General features: G+C 42.7%; 1 protein-coding gene across 1 annotated transcript in view; it reads right to left on the minus strand.

Annotated features, from left to right (window-relative positions):
- syt7a (synaptotagmin VIIa) overlaps positions 1 to 20,230 on the minus strand; it is a 107,732-nt gene that overhangs the window by 45,008 nt on the left and 42,494 nt on the right. Inside the window, exons 2-4 of the mRNA XM_058075952.1 lie at positions 15,318 to 15,421; positions 2,791 to 2,870; positions 447 to 581 (exon numbers count right to left, since the gene is read on the minus strand). Of these exons, the coding sequence (XP_057931935.1) occupies positions 447 to 581; positions 2,791 to 2,870; positions 15,318 to 15,421 (319 nt within the window). The remainder of the gene's footprint in view (positions 1 to 446; positions 582 to 2,790; positions 2,871 to 15,317; positions 15,422 to 20,230) is intronic.

A 20,230-nucleotide genomic window follows, 5' to 3' on the forward strand; every position in this document is an offset into this window, starting at 1 on the left:
AATGGAATGGCTGTCACGGGGGAGGCTGTAATGTGCATGTATGACATTTTACCCACTCACATTTCCAGAGCAGATTATTATGAGTAATCATTAGTAACCATTTATGCCCTGCGGTGTGGTTACATTGGGTGTGTATGTTTTTCTTGACGTTCTTATGGTTCATTAAAATCATAATCAAGAATAACACTTGAAATCCCCAGTTTGAATTCTACAATCGCTAAATATGACTTGGTATTCATGTGAAGAAAGTTCTCCTGACGATGTAATGAAAGTGTCGATTCGGTAAGTGGCGGTGATTGTGCAGCCAAAAGGGAAGGAAAGGTAAGAAGAAAGGAAAGAAAGAAAAGAGAAGGAAAATGAAAGGAAAGGAGTAGTGGTGCCCCTGTCTCATTACAGCCCTGCTCAAGGGGGAGGAGGACTCTTACCAGCCTTGGCCCGAGACTCACTTGAGTGTGAGGCGAGGATCTCCATATGGGGCATAGGGAGAAATGTTAAGTACGAACTCCTTTGGCGGATAGGAGCTCCACTTCTGCTGCACTGTGCTGCTGTCATTGTTATTCCAAAAGTCTCTGTCTAGATCACTGTGGCCAAAGAGAAAAACAGGTCAGAGCAACACAACTGTGGAAGTCCTCGACACCAACCAACCATTTGCAACAGGCGGGGCCCTCCGCTGGAGATGAAGCCGGGGGCTCGGTTTGAGAAAGAGAGTTGAGCTGCATGAAATGGGCGATTTTTTTTTTCTGAGTCACCACAGCGTTTGAAGAAGATAGCAAGGTAGCAAGGAAAGAATACAACAGCATGTGATGACGTTCTGTTCACGTAGCATGATGCTGCTAATGAAGCACAATCCGCTACCCACCCCATCCTTGGTGTAAAAAGAAGACACGAATGCATGAGTCACAAAGGTAGAGCGATAAATCACAGACAAAGTCAAAGTAGAGGAGGAAAAGGTGAGCTGGATCACTGATGTCATACGAGTCACAAAGCTACACAGCAAGAGACAAAGGCAAACGCACAGAGAAGAGTTGGAAGCTGAGATGAACAACAGAGCACATCAATGCTGCTTGAGCTCGGAAGAAAGAGAGGAAAATGTAAAACATTAAGTCACTCAATTCACAAAAAAACATTCACCTGACCATCTTTAAACCGTTAAATAAAAGGGAAAGAGTGACATTCAGAAAAAAAGCAGCATAGAAAAAGAGAGTGGTGATGAGCAGGTTAAAAAACACATTTGTGGAATTAAGAATTGTACTTAGCGTTACAGAGATGACATTTCCCAGTAGTGACCTATTGCCTCATTTCATTACAGTAGAAAAGCAGCGTAAAATTCACTTTATACTCTGACAGCTGCCTGAAAAAATGAATAATACCAACCTACCACACATTATCCAAACTTATCACATACTACAGTATTAATTGGCCCTGTATCCTAGAAACCGCCCATGAATGATACGGGAAAAGGCTGAAATGATACTGTGTCAAAGCCCAGGGCAGTGATACTGATAAAATATAGAGTTTAACCATGTCCAGTATCAGCCCCCGTAGCTGACCACTCAGAGCGCGCTGCTCTGGTATCGTGCCCAAACAACCAATCAGAGAACAGCGCACGAGTGCTTAGTGCCTAGTTCTTCTCCAGTCACCAAAAAACCCAAACTTGATTAATGGAACTTTAATTGTCAGACATTGATAAGATAAGACTGTTGATAAAATATTATTGTTGAAATATTTTTGCAATTGTTGTGTTTACACTGTTTAGATATAATTATAGGTTATCACCTATAATTATAATTAATTATAGGTTATTATAGGGGGCATGATACTGGGCCTGATGCCAAACAAACCATGTGATGATCTTATTATCACATACTATTTAATCATGAGCTTATTATCACGTACTATTTAATCAAAAGACCATTTTGTTTCCAGAAAATTTTCAGTTTATTACATGAATTATGTCTAAACAGTGTAAACACAACAATTGCAAAAATATTTCAACAATAATATTTTATCAACAGTCTTATCTTATCATTGTCTGACAGTTAAAGTTCCATTAATCAAGTTTGGGTTTTTTGGTGACTGGAGAAGAAGTAGGCACTAAGCACTCGTGTGCTGTTCTCTGATTGGCTGTTTCACGGGCACAATACCAGAGCAGCGCGCTCTGAGTGGACAGCTACAGGGGCTGATACTGGACATGGTTAAACTCTATATTTTATCAGTATCACTGCCCTGGGCTTTGACACAGTATCATTTCGGCCTTTTTCCCGTATCATTCATGGGCGGTTTCTAGGGTACAGGGCCAATTAATACTGTAGTATGTGATAATACATGTAATAAACAGAAAATTTTCTGGAAACAAAATGGCCTTTTGATTAAATAGTACGTGATAATAAGCTCATGATTAAATTGTATGTGATAATAAGAATATCACCTTCGGTCTCGGGCTGATACTGGCACGCGGGGGCATGATACTGGGCCTGATACCAGACAAACCATGTGATAACCTATAAATATCATAAGTGTGACACACTCTCTGCACTTAGCAACAGTAGCCATAACATACTAAGTGCATGTAGCAGCACCAAGAAAAAAAAGCCTCCCAGTCAAGATGATGCACATGTAATCTATGATGATGAAATGGCTAAGATTTCATTCCACAGCCGCCTGAACAAACTCTTGGCCTTGTTTTCCGCCTGGTTTGTCCAATGTTTACATTGAGAGCCTTAAAGCGTAACCAAATGACGTTCATTATCACCAGATTATTTAAGCCCAACCAGCTATAGAGGCACTTACTTGATGGCTTTCTTCTCCCCTCGCCCACGTGCTGAGTCTGGAGTGTCTGCCGTTTCCACTCCTGGCTTATTTCTCTTCCCCTAGAGCCAAGTGCATGGACGAGACGACAGGAAAAAGCAGAGAATGATAAAAAGGTTAGCGTCAATTTGTCCATTTGAAGCGGTATTTTTGCTGGGCTGACAACAAGTATAGATGCCAAGCCTATTATATCAGGAACGCCGGTCCTTTACCTGATGGTCCCCTGATTATACTCATCACAGTCGAATCACATCTGCGCTGGAGTGCCATTTGTGGCTGTGATTATCAATTGCAACCACCCTGAAATTTACATGGCAATTCTATCTTTAACCCATTAACATTCCAACAGTCCAACATAGTCTCGTGACAAAACAAGGGTTTTACAGCGCTGATATCCGACTGCTACACATCATTCCAATACAGTTATATACAATAAAGTTCCAACTACAAATATTCATATTCATTCATTTTCTACCGCTTATCCTCACAAGGGTCGTGATGGGTGCTGAAGCCTATCCCAGCGGTTTTTGGGCAAGAGGCGGGGTACACCCTGGACTAATCACCAGCCAATCACAGGGCACAACCAACCATTGTGACAAACAACCATTCACACTCACATATGGACAATATGGAGTCGCCAATTAACCTAGCATGCACGGGGAGAACATGCAAACTCCACACAGAGATGGCCAAGGCTGGAATTGAACTCAGGTCTCCTAGCTGTGAGGCCTGTGTGCTAACCACTCGTCTAACTGCAAATTTATTTCCAACAAAAATATGACCAAGGGTCTCCAAATGGCCCATCACTGGAACACCTGATTCAATCCTTGTGTAGAATTGTCACAGTTTTTAGTATTATTTTAACATTGGAGGGCTGCACGGCGGAAGAGTGGTTAGCGCACAGACCTCACAGCTAGGAGACCAGGGTTCAATTCCAGCCTCGGCCATCTCTGTGTGGAGTTTGCATGTTCTCCCTGTGCGTGTGTGGGTTTTCTTCGGGTACTCCGGTTTCCTCCCACATTCCAAAAACATGCTAGGTTAATTGGCGACTCCAAATTGTCCATAGGTATGAATGTGAGTGTGAATGGTTGTTTGTCTATATGTGCCCTGTGATTGGCTGGTGACCAGTCCAGGGTGTACCAAGCCTCTCGCCCGAAGACAGCTGGGATAGGCTCCAGCACCCCCGCGATCCTTGTGAGGAAAAGCGGTAGAAAATGAATGAATGAATGAATGTAACATTGGTAATGGGTTTAGGTCACGACTCAAGCCATAATTGTGTTTTCCAATCCATTCCTCCAAATGTGTTGCTTTGAAGACACTTATTAAAAAATATATATACTGTAGAATACGCAAACCTAAAAAAAATCCTTAATTTTCAACCCATAACACTCATCTCACTTACGCTGATTCTGAAAAATTCAGCTTGTTAGCTTTCAAAAGAGCCCCAAACTTCAAATAGTTCAAGGACACCTTCTCATTTACTTTGGTGTGACTTTTTTTACGCATTTGGGTTTAAAAAAAAAGTGCCGGAATACTTGGGGGCTATGGTAATTTTATGTCCACTGGAGAAAAGACTCCTGCCCCGTTCTACATTCCTCTTAATACGTTTTCAATGAGGTGATTGCCCGCGACCTGCAGGTGGTGGTCCCCCCGAGGGGAGGCAGCCTGCTCACTAACCACTCGTCCACCGTGCAGCCACTTACAGTATATTTTCTTTTTAAATTGTAATGTCGGCTTACTATTTCAAGCTAACAAGCAACCTGATTTGTACCACACACTTGCAATATACATACAATGAACAAAAATAAAACACATTTTTGAAGATCTGGAGCTTTTTCTATGTACACAAGAGGCCTATATCTCAAATATTGTTCACAAATGTGTCTAAATCTACTGTATGTTAGATGTTGTATGTTAGATTTTAAACACAAGTTGTTGTTCACAATGTATTTCATGGCAAAAGAAACGTGGAACATTAGGAACGTGTACCTACCAACACAAATGATTCTGATTCCAAACAGCTAGACCATGACCTGACGTAACCATGGCAATAATAGCGATTGAAAAGGCTTTAAAAAGTTAAGTCTGCTGGGTGCATTCTTCCAGAAAAGCTCATTGGTATTGAAGATGTTTCACCATCATCACAATGCAAGTAATCTCCATTGACACTTGGCAATAAGTGAGGCAAAGAGGAGATAAGTTAAAGGCCGCCCTGCCTCCTAAAATGAATGAATGCCCACCTGATTGCAATGCTCCGATACACAGAGGGTAAGCGAGAATTCTTCATCCTAGAAATTGAGTGGGAAGAACACACAGAAACATGCCACCATGAGGTGGCGTGTATGAGTTCATCTAAAGAAAGCTGCAGGCTTGGTGGGGGTGGAACATGGATCACCGCACTGGAGAACGACGGGTCTGCATGGACTGCGGCAACACTTACATCACAAGCCTAGTGATGCTGTGACTTTAAGGGAAGCTGCGACTCAATACACAAATGTAAACAAAGCAAATATTGTATAGATGTCAGGGCTGTAACAGTACTCTGTATTTGTAATATTCGGTTCGGTTGACTTGAAGTGGACACAATGGACGCAATCCACACCGGTTTGCCTAATACTATCCATCGTGCGTTTGCGCCTTCCGTTCCTCCAAGCTAGAAACCGATTGGAAACACTGGCAGTACTCAATACAGTGCTTATGTATGCATTTCTGTGATACATGCATCTATTTATGATTCATTCACTGTTCATAAATGGAAAGACTACATAGAAATGTAAATAGCTTCTAAGCCCACTTACAATAGTGCACCATGCAAACTGTTGGCTGGCTTAGATAATTCGATATCATTTCAAACTGTAGCCTACATTTTCAATATTGCGGCTTTACCAGCCTTAGAACGGCTAAAAAGAAAACATCATAAACAATAGAATCCCCACAGAACAATAGAAAAAAACCATAAGAAATGCTGCAAGTCTTGATTGTTAATCATTAAATGAGCAGTCATGGAGGAGTACCTGCTGGAGTCACGACAGATCCCTAAACAGACAAAATGTGTACATCCAGAGGTACCCATGAGGCTGTCCAGAATACTGCCATTGGTTCCCTTTTAACGCAACTATGCGGTTGTTCATTACTTGAATTTTACTGGAATATCAGGTAGAAATGGTTATTAGGAACTCCAGACTCGTTCAGTTTGCAATGTGTACCCTGCTCCCTGTTTGCACACTCTATAATGCTACACAGACAACCGCTTTTATTCCATGACTTGCAAAAAATAAACACAGTTGGGACACTGATAAATTATTATTTGCTGCTTGCTTTTCTGACACTTGGACACGACCAAGTAACATTGGTAAGCCGTTGGGGTTCAGCAACAGTTTGTAGGCTTGTCCAGCTGCATACTGGCCCATGTTCACAAAACAGACCCAGTGTGAAATGTCGTTGACAGATTTAAAATATTTTTCTTTTCCTGGTAGGGAATCAACCACTCCAACCACTTCTGCCTGATGTTTGCCTCGTTAGGAATTGTAAACAAATGTAGCTTTCCCTTATACCCGAAGAAACACTTCCTGAGAGACAGTGTTAACACCGTAAATGGAGAAGCAGAGCTTGGGGGAAGGCAGAGAGCGTATCTGGCCTACAGTGCATGCCCATATAAGGAAGCCCTGCACTCCATGACATCACAGAGAGTCACTGTTAGAAAAAAAAACGAGTGTTCAGAGCCATCCCAAACCTCCTTCAGGGCTCACTTCCTAATGCGCGAAGCTCTTTTTCTGAAGTTTTGGCATCGTTTAACACGAGAATACAACATTTTAACTACATTTACAGGTCAGAAAAGTGGAAAAAGCATAACAGGTCCTCTTTAAGGCTTTAAAAATCTTGCAATCTTGCAAAACGTTCTTGAGATCTGGGGCTTTAGCTTTTTGTTTTTTGTTTACTATACTACCAAAAACGTTCCACAAATCCATAACCATAAGAGTAACAATGTCATAATATCATCAACATTAAAGATATACCTGTTTTGAGATCTATGTTGAGCTTCGCTATTAACATAAAACCCGAATGTGATCTAAATAAACACATAGATCGATGACTATGAATCCAATGTTGTGCAACCCCCATGGGATACATCAATCGAGCATGCCACCTACACAGTAATAACTATAATCTTTCATGTGTATTTACTGGGGGGAGGGAGGGGAATACTCATATCTGCCAGGCAAGCTTTCAAAAGAAACTCATGTATCATTCAATGGTGTTGTAAAAATTTCAGAAGATGAGTGAGAGTCTAGTGCAGGCAGAGAGATAAAAATAGATATCATATTTCTAAATAAGTCAATCAATCAATAAAGGTGTCTGCCAAAGGGGAGGAAAAAATATAAGGGACAGCATCGGGCATGCGAGGGGTGGGACAGGTGCAAAGTGACAGAAGCAATGAGTGGCAGGAAGTGTCAAGTGTACCGATAGTGAAAATAAGCACAGACAAAAAACATGCAGCTGTGTGTACTAGCTTGAGTCCTGCGGCGCTCATTTCCACATGTACATACACGCCTGATGCAACAGTTTGACAATAGCCACCTTCCTCCAGCTTCAGATCGGGTAACAAACTCTTCTTTATTCACGGGAGATGAACAAATGCTGCGGGGATCCATCGCAATGAATATGACAAAGCTCTAACGACATGAGGCATAATACACAAAAAATCAGCTCAGTGCACAAAATGAGGGTAGAAGCAAACCAAATGGAAGAGTGAGCAATTTCACCCTAATCCTCCACTCAAATACCCTTGAAAATACTTAAGTCTAATTTAAACATGCTGCTTTTTGGTCACACGACAAAGGAGTTTCACGATTACAATGCTGCTTTGGCTCTGAGCCACAAGTTCAAAATAGCTCCAACATGATGCAAGGGACCAATTATGATTGCAGCTGAAATTGCGGCTCCCCAGCGTGTTTTAATAACATGAGGTCACACGAAGTAGATGGAGACTGTTGATGCTGGACTTCCTGCGGTGATGCTGAGCTTTTTTTTTTTTTTCTGAAGGTTCCAAATGAAAGAAACAAGCATTTTTTGTGCCTCAGTTGCCAGTGCACTGTCCTTGCAACACCCAGCTGTGTTTGTTTGAATTGGCAGGCATCAAGAGTCCACATGCTCACTCGGTATTACCAATATCACACCATAATTAGAAATTAATGATCATTCTTCTTTAGGTTTCAGTCACAACAGGATTCATTCATTCATTCATTTTCTATCGCTTTTTCCTCACGGGGGTGCTGGAGCCTATCCCAGCTGTCTTTGGGCGAGAGGCGGGGTACACCGTGGACTGATCGCCAGTCAATCACAGGGCGCATATAGACAAACAACCATTCATGCCAACCATGCCAAAGTACTTAAAGTGAAACTGTGCAAAAATGTCAAAAGAGATTTCCATTAAAAACAGCAGAGGGTTGGTTCATGGTCCAAGGAGGAAGCATTTAATGTTTTGGTGAGAATCTGGATAAACATGTGGATACAAGATTTGTTTTTCATGTGGCATCAACATCAACAACATCCAGACTCACAAATGTGACCATTCCTGCATAACACTGTAGTCATGCTCTACATGGTCATTCATTCATTCATTCATTCATTCATTTTCTAGCGCTTTTCCTCACAAGGGTTGCGGGGGGTGCTCGAGCCTATCCCTGCTGTCTTTTGGGCGAGAGGCGGGGTACACCCTGGACTGGCTGCCAGCCAATCACAGGGCACATATAGACAAACAACCATTCACACTCACATTCATAATTTGGAGTGGCCAATTAACCTAGCATGTTTTTGGAATGTGGGAGGAAACCGGAGGACCCGGAGAAAACCCACGCATGCACGGGGAGAACATGCAAACTCCACACAGAGATGGCCTAGGGTGGAATTGAACCCTGGTCTCCTAGCTGTGAGGTCTGCGCGCTAACCACGAGACCGCCGTGCCACCCACAACAGGATTCATTCATTCATTTATTTTCTACCGCTTTTTCCTCACGAGGGTCGCGGGGGGTGCTGGAGCCTATCCCAGCTGTCTTCGGGCGAGAGGCGGGGTACACCCTGGACCGGTCGCCAGCCAATCACAGGGCACATATAGACAAACAACCATTCACACTCACATTCATACCTATGGACAATTTGGAGTCACCAATTAACCTAGCATGTTTTTGGAATGTGGGAGGAAACCGGAGGACCCGGAGAAAACCCACGCATGCACGGGGAGAACATGCAAACTCCACACGGAGATGGCTGAGAGTGGAATTGAACCCTGGTCTCCTAGCTGTGAGGTCTGCGCGCTAACCACTAGTCCGCCGTGCCGCCCACAACAGGATTGTTAACCTGAATTAACTTTGAAGCACACCGCTTCCGAATTACTCAAATCACTGACAACATTACAGTTTTAGATAATGGCTGGTTATTATAACACTCGTGCTTTTATTTAAGCTCTGCTCTTATTGATGCCCACATGTATGTTGATTGGCCTCATTGTTTTCTTCCGCCTGCGACACCGAATATAAAATTATAGAACTCCAACAGGGCTGTAAATACGGTCAGGTCCAATCCCAGGCTAGACTCACAACAATGTCACAGATCAAACAGCACAGCGCTCACAGGAGCGGCGAGAGAGCGCCCGTGAATGTCAAACAGCCACTGGTGCTCCAACAGATGTTAGCAGCATCAACATTGATATCTAGAAATCCCACTCAACACCCACAACATGATCCCACCCCCTGCAGAGAACCTGCAGCTCCACAACAAAGGAGTTTACTATGCACTTGACTTCTATGGTTATGTTCCATAATACACCTTTGTCAGCAATTATAAAGAGAGTTTGGATTTGAATAATCAAGAGAATAAAACGAGAAAATGATACAGCTTTTTAATTTTAGATTAAATAGGTCTAAAAAACAAAGTGTCTAGCCAGACTTTAATGTCCCTCACTAGATTTAGCTCAGCGTACAACAAATATTTAACTATATTTGTGTGCCTTGGATCTATTTGCTTGCATCACATTGCATAGGAGATCATTGCTTTTTGTGTGCCTCAGTTTCCTGAGGGTTCGATTCTGACAAAAACACTGCCAAAACTTTTGTCAAAGAAAGTCCTAACTAGGAATCCAATGCCCAAAATAAGCATCCATGTGTTGGTGACTCAGTCCCTGTCAAGAATCAGTAGTGGTTCTTTTAAAGTAAGGACACAATAGACAGATTCTGCCCAGGGAATCCTTTAATCATTTTTATTATTTGTGTAACTCCGTGTCTGTCTCCTTTCTTCCTGTCAGAGCAGGATCTACTGAGCATTCTGCTCCCTGAGCTGACAATACGGTTATTCAAGCACACTGCCTCACTCTTTGAGCATTAGAATCAATATTTCAGACAGTCTCTGTCTTTTTTTTATTGCTCATGGTCGTAAAATAACCCACTATGAAGGAAAAGAAGGTTTCAAATTGTTGCATACTGCTGTGTGCGTGTGACATGACGCAGTGTGACGTGTTCTGTCGTAAAGCGCGTGATTGCATCAGTTAAGTGAGCGCACGGCCATTGTCTATGCATTCTTGGAGTGTGAACACTTTGATAAAGAAGGTGAGAAAGAGAAGTCGTAGCAAATGACCTTGGAGGTTCGCTCCTGCCCGCATCGTTTGTATTGTTTTCTGGATGTAAAACTAGAATTGTTCTATATTAGCATAGCATTAGCACGGTGTGTTCAATTCCACCCTCGGCCATCTATGTGTGGAGTTTGCATGTTCTCCCCGTGCATGCATGGGTTTTCTCCGGGTACTCCGGTTTTCTCCCACATTCCAAAAACATGCTAGGTTAATTGGCGACTCCAAATTGTCCATAGGTATGAATGTGAGTGTGAATGGTTGTTTGTCTATATGTGCCCTGTGATTGGCTGGCGACCAGTCCAGGGTGTACCCAGCCTCTCGTCCGAAGACAGCTGGGATAGGCTCCAGCACCCCCGCGACCCTTGTGAGGATAAGCAGTAGAAAATGAATGAATGTTCTATATTACAAGTGTTTGTGTTGTTTGTGTGTTTCTGGTTATTTAATATGGGGAAAATTATTTTCGTTTTCGCACAATTTGGTTTGGAATAGATTGATCATGAAAACCGAAGTGCCGCTGTACTTGTATGATGCTTTAAAATGTCACACAAGTTAATTGACGCCCGCATCCCTGGTCATCAAAAATATGTAACTCATTTTTACACTTGTTTGGTCATTACGGATGTAACATTACTTCATATATTATCTATATCGTAGCTAAGTAATATTTTATGACAGGGCAGCTTGACCTTGGAACAGATTAATGAACTAATTCAATCGCAGCCTTTTTTCAAAAGCCGTCCCTCTCAGTACTGGCTATTTTTGATGATTTTGACTGATTCTTCAAGGCACACTTGGGCTATATAGACATGGTATATACAAAAAGAAAGATGAGAATCTCATCTTTCATGGGATTTTTTTTAATTATTCTTTTTCCCTTCTTTAGTAATCAGCAGGAGAACATGGGTAAGTTTCAGGAAAAAAACAGTTCTCAACTAAAAAAGGAGAAAAGTGTTTTTTTTTTGTGAAAAAATAAATTACTTTAATTTTCACTTTGTTTTTAAGTTAGCCAAAGTGTCTAAACAATGATACCACAAAATAAAAATGTTATTTCACATTAAAATTATTTTATTTTAACAAATATAACTTGTTTGTGCGCTTCTACACAAGTGGAGATTTTCCCTCAGTGCGTCTTCTCACTTCCTGGTTGCTGTGCAGCCTGTATTTGATTGGAAGAGACTTTCAATGAAAGATGTATATATACATAATTGGTAGCGAATGCGTTCATTCCATTATTTCGTATGTTTCCAAGTCCAGCAAGGCTACTCTGGAGTGAAAAATCAGACAGAAAACACCAGCCAAAATTGGTGCTGCCTTTAATTACAAGTTTAATACAATAGGTTTTTATACAAGCTTGTCATTTCAGTCTATAGTGGCAATGTAGTAACATTGTCCAATATGGTGACTTCCAGAGGGCAATATAAAGGAATGAGCAAGAAGGAGGTCACTCCACACAAAGATTTTAAAAATAAAACCTTTTGCACTGGTTGTCAAAGCTAAAACACCAAAAGCAACACTTAGTCCAAATGTCTTGTCTATTAACCTATGAATCATAAGCAAAAGTGGCATGGGCCTCCTCATTACTGACACGTGAAGCTGCAGGCAAACATTTGCTCTTATGAAAGCTGACGCCATCAAACAGACTTTTTTTCCAGAAAGAAAAGGAAGGTTTGAGACATGGACAAGCCGGTGGTATGCAAGAAAAAGAGAAAGTTCCTCCCACATGAATATACAGCACACAGCTATAAAAAGCGTACATGGGAATCTGCTTCCTGCAAATAATAGTTTGCATTCTAATGCTGACTTCAGGGAATATAAGATTCCCAAAGAAAACAAGAGATCAAGGAAGTATGGATTGTATGGCTGCTAAACCATAATGAGTCACATGATGAAAATGATAATATTGTGTTAGACAGCTACTGCTGTGGTGGGGTTGCCATAAAGCGAGTTGTGCATGTTACCTAGAGTAAGAAGATGGACAGGAAGCCGGGGAGATGTTTAAACTATATTCCGACCAACTGAAATCATCATCACGGCACCATGCCTCTTTTGCATCCTTTTTTGAATGGAAATTAAATACAAGCGCTCAACATCGGTAAAGTATCTTCCACGCCATCAAGCGGGAGTGTATCGCCACCATTGTGAAGAAGTGCCAGCATGCAATGCGGGTCTGAAAGCTGCATAAACTCCTCCACAATGCAACACAGTGACAGAGCCAAGTCGGCAGGACTTTGCACACTCCTTCGTCGCTTCACAGCACCTCGCCTTCCGGGTAAAACCATGACAGTCTAACTCACCAAACACGCATTCGGTGTCCAACATGTGGCGCAGGGGCCATTTGTGGGACGTGACTCATTGCAAAAATGAAATAAAACGTGGACAAATACAGCAAAAGGCATAATGTAACCAGAAAAAAATAAAATGTCGATATTATTAACTAAAATGACAAGATAATAAATGTCACAAATGCCAAATATCAGCCTTTAAATCTGATATCAGGTGATTTTGCATCAAATACAATGCCCTGTACTGCTTAAACATTCTGTGGGGTAGAAATAACATTCCACTTAGCAAGCAGAGCAACATCAGAGCTCACTATCAGCCGACCCGCTTCCTGGAAATCGCGGGCGGGTTAATATTCCACAAACTATTCTTACTTGCGTCGTCTCAAAGTTCTAAAACATCATACAGCAATGTAATAAGTAGATAACAACAGACAAGACACTACCAACAAATAATGCAGAATAACGAACAACTAAACATGTCACTCATTATATTATTATAACTATTTACAACACCGGTACAGGAAAGTACACTGGCGCTGAGCGTACGGATGCCCTGTAAATGTACTTACTTTTATTAGCGCCTTTCTACAAAGAAATTTAAGAATTTAAGGGGGAGTTTCATTACGCACAAATTTTCAAACCAGCAGACAGCACGTAAAGTAGGAAGAAAATTGGGATGCAAAAAATAAGTTTAAAAGTACATTCTGTACTTCTTGTGAACCCATCATCCTGTAGTGGGAAACGCATAGCGGCATATATCCGATATTAATACCCCTTCTCTGGCCACTGTGGGCGGCTTCTACCAGTCAACACTGTGGCTCTCCCCACCTCCGTGGACATACAGCGGGATGGCATATCTGACATTAATGCCCCTTGCCCGGCTGTACACTCTGATTCTGCCGTAGGAAGCCAGTACATCCAACCTGCAATGGAAGTGAGTGGGCTGCCCAAGCCTCCTATGATGCCCACAAAGGTACGCCCCCGATGTGTGAAACATAATTATAAATTCCCAAAAAACCACATGCACACGGTGCCTGTGAAAGAAGTAAACACTACAAACCTGGTGAAACGACTGAAAGACAGTACCACAACTTGTTTAAATTCAAGGAGTGTGGTTTTGTGTCACTTATAAACTTATTTATTTAACCTACAAATGTGTCAGATCATTTTGCCTGACCCTGTTTAATGAAGTAATACAGACAATAAGAAATCACATGAAATGGAGACAAGATTAATAACTCCTACACTTAGTCTTAAATAACCTGTTTGATGAGTGGATTGTGTATTCCCATTCATAACAGTTGCATTGGATTATCCTGCTTGTAAAGTCTTAAAAGTGCTTAATGTGCTTTCACACCAGTGGGAGGCTAACACTTTCTCAAGGAAAATGGTTGAAAGACGACATTGAGCTTAATCGACGTCTACGTTAGTCTCACCGCCGCAGTCATCATCGCCGCCGCCACGTCACACAGACCGAGAAAGAAGCAAGGCGTGTGCACGCAGACGCTTGGCAGGGTCACACAAACAACATCCGTGCAGCCTTTGTTGTAATCCACTGCTGGTGACTGCAACTGCTGTCACAAGATGGAAATAAGATCCATTTACAGCAGAGCTCCCGGAGAGAGCCGTAGGGACTTTCCAAAGAGCTGGTGGCGAGACGCCCTCGCTCCACAACAGGAAATCAAGAGCCATTCCCTGCTCCATTTACTTCCAGGTTGAATATCTCATATAACGTGTTCCAGTGAAAGAAGCAAGCAAGAGGGAGCGACCGTGTGGTGCTGGGATCATTACCTTCCGGCTTTATATACGATATAATGGAGTAATCTAGTTACAATCCCATTACTGGTGTGTCTTTAATGCAAACATTATGTAGAGAAGCTTGTTGTTTGCAGAGCCTGCTGGGATGCCAAGTCGTGCCATCTGTGCACCAATAGGTTTCACAGCAGTGTGATGTTGAGCTGTAAGAACTGGAGCCAACGTTGAACAGGTGACCTTTGCTCATGTCAGGTGGGGGAGGCCCAGGCTGGAATGAGAACTCCCACATACGTACACACACACAAAAAAAAAAAGGCCGCTGTGACGAACTAATCAGTGGTTGCCTCCCTTTTAATCAATCATATTTCATAGCATATAATCACAATGATGTGCCCTTAATAGAGGTCACCGTGGTCAGTCGGTGTTGTCTTCTTACCGAGGCTGTGTCAGCACACTTTGCTAATGTTGTATTCTCTGAATGAATTAGAGTCCCCAAGCTGCTGGGGTTTTTGGAAAGTGACGCAACACCGGTCCGTATTTCAGCTTCTGTAATGTTTTCATTAATCACTGTCTAACAAGACGAGGATTTCACTTCAATATGCATGCGCATCTTGGGTTTCGGATTAGGGATTCCCATAAATGTTTGCACACATTGCTATTTTGTAAGATTAATTACCATTTTTATTTTTAAATTCACAGCACACAGTGACATTTAAAAGCCTCTGATTATGCACAAATGTGACTGGAAGCTACACTGTGTGTGTGTGTGTGTGTGTGTGTGTGTGTGTGTGTGTGTGTGTGTGTGTGTGTGTGTGTGTGTGTGTGTGTGTGTGTGTGTAGAAACTCACCAGCTTGCGTTGACACCAACCACAGACGCCACAAAGAGCCACTAGCCAAACAGCACACACTGTCACTGCTAGGGAGACCAGGAACACACTGAGGGACACCGAGCCTGGGCACACAAAAGGAAGAACGAGTCAGTAAGGCGTTTAGAGCATTCATTAGTGGTGTACCTAATGTTGTGGCCAGTGGGTGTGGCCAAGCATGGTGTCTTCTTCGGTGCGGTTTGTAGGGAGGCAATGCTTTGTGTAGGTACACATCAGATATGAGGTTAAAAAAATAGGAAGCTGAACGGTGGACAAGTGGTTAGCATGTAGGCCACACAGTCAGGAGATTGGGAAGATCTGGGTTCGATTCTCCGTTTGACCATCTCTGTATGGAGTTTGCATGGTGGGTACTCCCGTTTCCTCCCACATTCCAAAAACATGCTAGGTTAATTGGCGACTCCAAATTGTCCATAGGTATGAATGTGAGTGTGAATGGTTGTTTGTCTATATGTGCCCTGTGATTGGCTGGCGACCAGTCCAGCTGGGATAGGCTCCACCACAAGAAAGTCCAGCAATGTCAGACTTGCTATCAGACATCCTGTCTTGTTATCAAACATGAGTAGCTAAACTTTGTCAAATCGCCGCACGGTAGAAAAAGTGGTTAGCATACAGACCACACAGTCAGGAAATTGAGAAGACCTGGGTTCAATTCTCAGAGTTTACATGTTCTACTCCGATTTCCTCCCACATTCCAAAAACATACATGCTTAATTGGCTAGCGACCAGTCCAGGGTGTACCCCGCCTCTCGCCCACAGACAGCTGGAATAGGCTCCAGCATACCGGCGACCCTAGTGAGAATAAGCAGCATAGAAAATGGATGAACATACAGTTTTCAAAATAAAGGCTGTAAAATGGAACTCAACTGGAGTCTTTACTGAGAGCGTGTTATCTGTCTGCTGACCTAGCAAGTAAACACCAGTCATTTGAATAAACATCCATACATTTTCTATACCGCTTATCCTCAACCAGTCCTTTTTTTTTTTAGCATGAGGCATATATTGTTTCTTCATTGTTGAGGGAGCTGATTTTGCACCACAGTAACCAATCAGGGGCGGCACGGCAGTCTAGTGGTTAGCGCACAGACCTCACAGCTAGGAGACCAGGGTGGAGTTTGCATGTTCTCCCCGTGCATGCGTGGGTTTTCTCCGGGTACTCCGGTTTCCTCCCACATTCCAAAAACATGCTAGGTTAATTGGCGACTCCAAATTGTCCATAGGTATGAATGTGAGTGTGAATGGTTGTTTGTCTATATGTGCCCTGTGATTGGCTGGCGACCAGTCCAGGGTGTACCCCGCCTCTCGCCCAAAGACAGCTGGGATAGGCTCCAGCACCCCCGCGACCCTTGTGAGGAAAAAGCGGTAGAAAATGAATGAATGAGTAACCAATCAAACTTGCACTTATAGGTGTACCTAACATTGTGTTAACATGCGTTCTTGCTGAAAGGTCCTGTCAAAAGGATTAAATAAATGTGTAAAACAACCATGCAGTTTTTTCTTTCTTTCCAGGAAGCTGATTCTACACCAGTAGCCCATCTTGCCAGGCGGTGGCCTTGCAGTTAAGTTGCGTCTTCTCCCACTGGGTTTAATTGAAAAACAGGACCACACTGCTGCCATTTTTACATTCTGTCATAAGCAGCCGGGAAATACAATCTCATCCCGATACCCTCCCCCAACAGCGCAGCGCCAGAGCATTTCAATACCTTTCCAATAAGGACTGCAGTCAGGCATCACTCAGAGGTGCACGCATCACTGTCATGTGTCACAGCTTGTTAACTGACAGGCTGTAAGCGAAGGGGTGGGCATGGGGGGGGGGGACTGACAATACAACAGCCCTCATGATTAATGGGTATCAGTGCCCGGGGAGAGATGCTGCACCGGGAGAGAGTCCTAGAAGGAAAATTTCTTGTCACATGGGTCTCTGTGTGTGAGAAGACTCACAAACACACCTGAGTCACGCTGGTTTTAACAATAAGTGCATCCACCCCGGCGAGCCATTTAACCAGCTCAATGGCCTTTACTTAGAAAGACAAGGAACTAAAGCCTCATTGAGCTGTGATATTTGCACAGCAGGGGGCCACGCTAATGTATTCAGATTTGTGATTCCCTCCTAATATTTCTCATTCCCAGATCTCCGACCATAAGCAGGTGTCAGGATGCATTTCCAAGCCGCTGACTGACAACCGCCTTTACTTTGCCTCCAATAAGTAGATTTGTTTTCTCCCCAGTCGCTGTCTCCTCGCTTGTCACGGCTGGCCTTTTTATCCGGGGCTGTCCGTCATATCTTTGTCTTCTTTTTCCTTCTTCTCCTACACTCCGCCGTCTCCTCTGGGAAAAGATGAGCTCAGCAAGGAGGAGCAGTAGCGGCAGGTAAACATTTCTTCATATGGAAAATCAGGATGGGATAGCACAACCTTCCCTTGCCTTCCAGCTACTGCTTTGAGGTCAATGTGACACCTGAGGCCTCTTCAAGTTGGAACGAGTACGCACACACACACACACACATAGGAAGAGCAGCTTGGGCAGCAAACAGCTTGATGATGACTCGACTTCTTGCACTGCACAATCCTCAAAAATCAGGTCACGACACAATTTGGTGAAGAAATATGAAATATATTAGGTCATAATTGGCAAAATTAGCGTTAGAAGTGAGTATGAAGGGAGGTAGTCATATAAAAGCAGGCGTTAGATTTGTATTTTATCATGACCATGTAGTGGTTAGCGCGCAGACCTCACAGCTAGGAGACCAGGGTTCAATTCCACCCTCGGCCCGTGTTCTCCCTGTGCATGCGTGAGTTTTCTCCGGGTACCCCGGTTTCCTCCCACATTCCAAAAACATGCTAGGTTAACTGGCGACTCCAAATTGTCCATAGGTATGAATGTGAGTGTGAATGGTTGTTTGTCTATATGTGCCCTGTGATTGGCTGGCGACCAGTGTACCGGTGTACCCCGCCTCTCGCCCAAAAGACAGCAGGGATAGGCTCCAGCACCCCCTGCAACCCTTGTGAGGAAAATTTTCTACCCTTGTGGTAGAAAATGAATGAATGAATGAATGAATGACCATGTAGTGCATGACTACAGTGTTATGCAGGAGATGGTCACATTTGTGAGACTGGATGTTGTTGTTATTGATGCCAGATGACAAACAAATCTTGTATCTTGTCTCCATTCTCACAAAAACATTAAATGCTTTTAATGGAAATATTTTTTTTTTGCCATTTTTGCACTGTTTCACTTTAAGTACTTAAAAGGCATCCATCCACATTCCAAAAACATACACCTTAGTTTAACTCTACAACCAAAAAAGGTGTATAGGTTTGAATATGAGTGTGAATGGTTGTTGGGATATACAGTATGTACAGTATGGGATGGACTCCAGCTCATTGAGACCCTTAACAATATGACTTTATTTTCCTTGCTAGCAGGCTTCTTGTCCATGAATGATGCTACTTTTATTTTGCCACATCAGCAAAACATATGGACCAGCTAAGTGGTGTGACATTCAAAGACGTTGGTGAACACATGCATCTTAATCATAGAGACACTGGAGGTAAAAGCAAATTAAATAGCTACAAGGTGGAAAGTTCTGCTGCTGCCATGTGACGCCACTTGCAATGAAATTATATACTGTATGTCCTATGAATTAATGCAACGCAGTGTTCAAGAGCAATTGGAGCACATGATAAATTAGGGATTACTTTCTTTAATAATTGCTAATTTTATTCGCTTCTATCTAATACGGGTTTCGGGATGAATCATCTTCTTGCTGCAGTCAACATATTGACTACATCCTGAACATCTCAATCATCCCACCCCGTAAGATTTTATGTCCAGACATCTGCCTGGCCTCCACTTGATTAATCTTGTTCCGATCGTAAAGATGTGGATATAAACCTTGCGAGCATGTTGCCCCTCTCACCCGCTCATATTTATCTGCACTAAAAGAGGCTCTTAATGGCAAAAGGCGCATTGGTGTCCTCCTGACCAGCAGAAGGTTGCACAGGGTTCATGTTTACCGTGCACTGAATGTCTCCACTCAAAGACGCAAGAAGTCTCCTCTCCCATATCCTGGGGGATGACTAACGATGAGTCCATTAGATGTACAACATCAACATAAGGATCAAAGGTTCTTAAATAAGCAGCTGAACGTGGCTCACTGATAGAGGTTGCACCATTTCAGTGAACGTTCTTCCTAGGTGTGTGACTAAATATCGATGGGGCCAATTACTGCAATATTTATCCTTATAATAGATTATTGTTTTATTATTACTTATTCTGAGAATATAACAGTCACGATTTTGCCTGTCATGTAGAATTTGTCTCACTAGCACCCTCATTTCAATGCAAAATATGATATGAATTTTGTTATGTTTCTAGATTTGACCTACTTCAGAGCCATGAGATGATGTGTTTTTTTTAAATGTTTACTGCTTGTCAGACACCTACAATAACATCTTATTTACTTATGTTGCAGTAAAACATTGCAATTTTTACTATTATACCATTTCATTTTCTATTCATTTTCGCATGGATGCTGGAGCCTATCCCAGCTGACTTCAGGGCACATATAGACAAACAACCATTCACACTCATGTGGGAAGAAATTGGAGTAGATCATGTAAACTCCACGCAGAGATGCCCAAGCGGAGAATCAAACCCAGTCTTCCCAATTTCCTGACTGTGTGGCCTACATGCTAACCACTCTTCTCCCGTGCGGTGATTGTACAAAGTTTAGCTACTCATGTTTGATAACAAGACAGGATGTCTGACATTGCCGGACTTTCTTGTGGTGGAGCCTATCCCAGCTGGACTGGTCGCCAGCCAATCACAGGGCACATATAGACAAACAACCATTCACACTCACATTCATACCTATG

The sequence above is a fragment of the Doryrhamphus excisus genome, chromosome 6 (genome assembly GCF_030265055.1).
Source record: "Doryrhamphus excisus isolate RoL2022-K1 chromosome 6, RoL_Dexc_1.0, whole genome shotgun sequence".
NCBI classification, from domain to species: Eukaryota; Metazoa; Chordata; class Actinopteri; order Syngnathiformes; family Syngnathidae; genus Doryrhamphus; species Doryrhamphus excisus.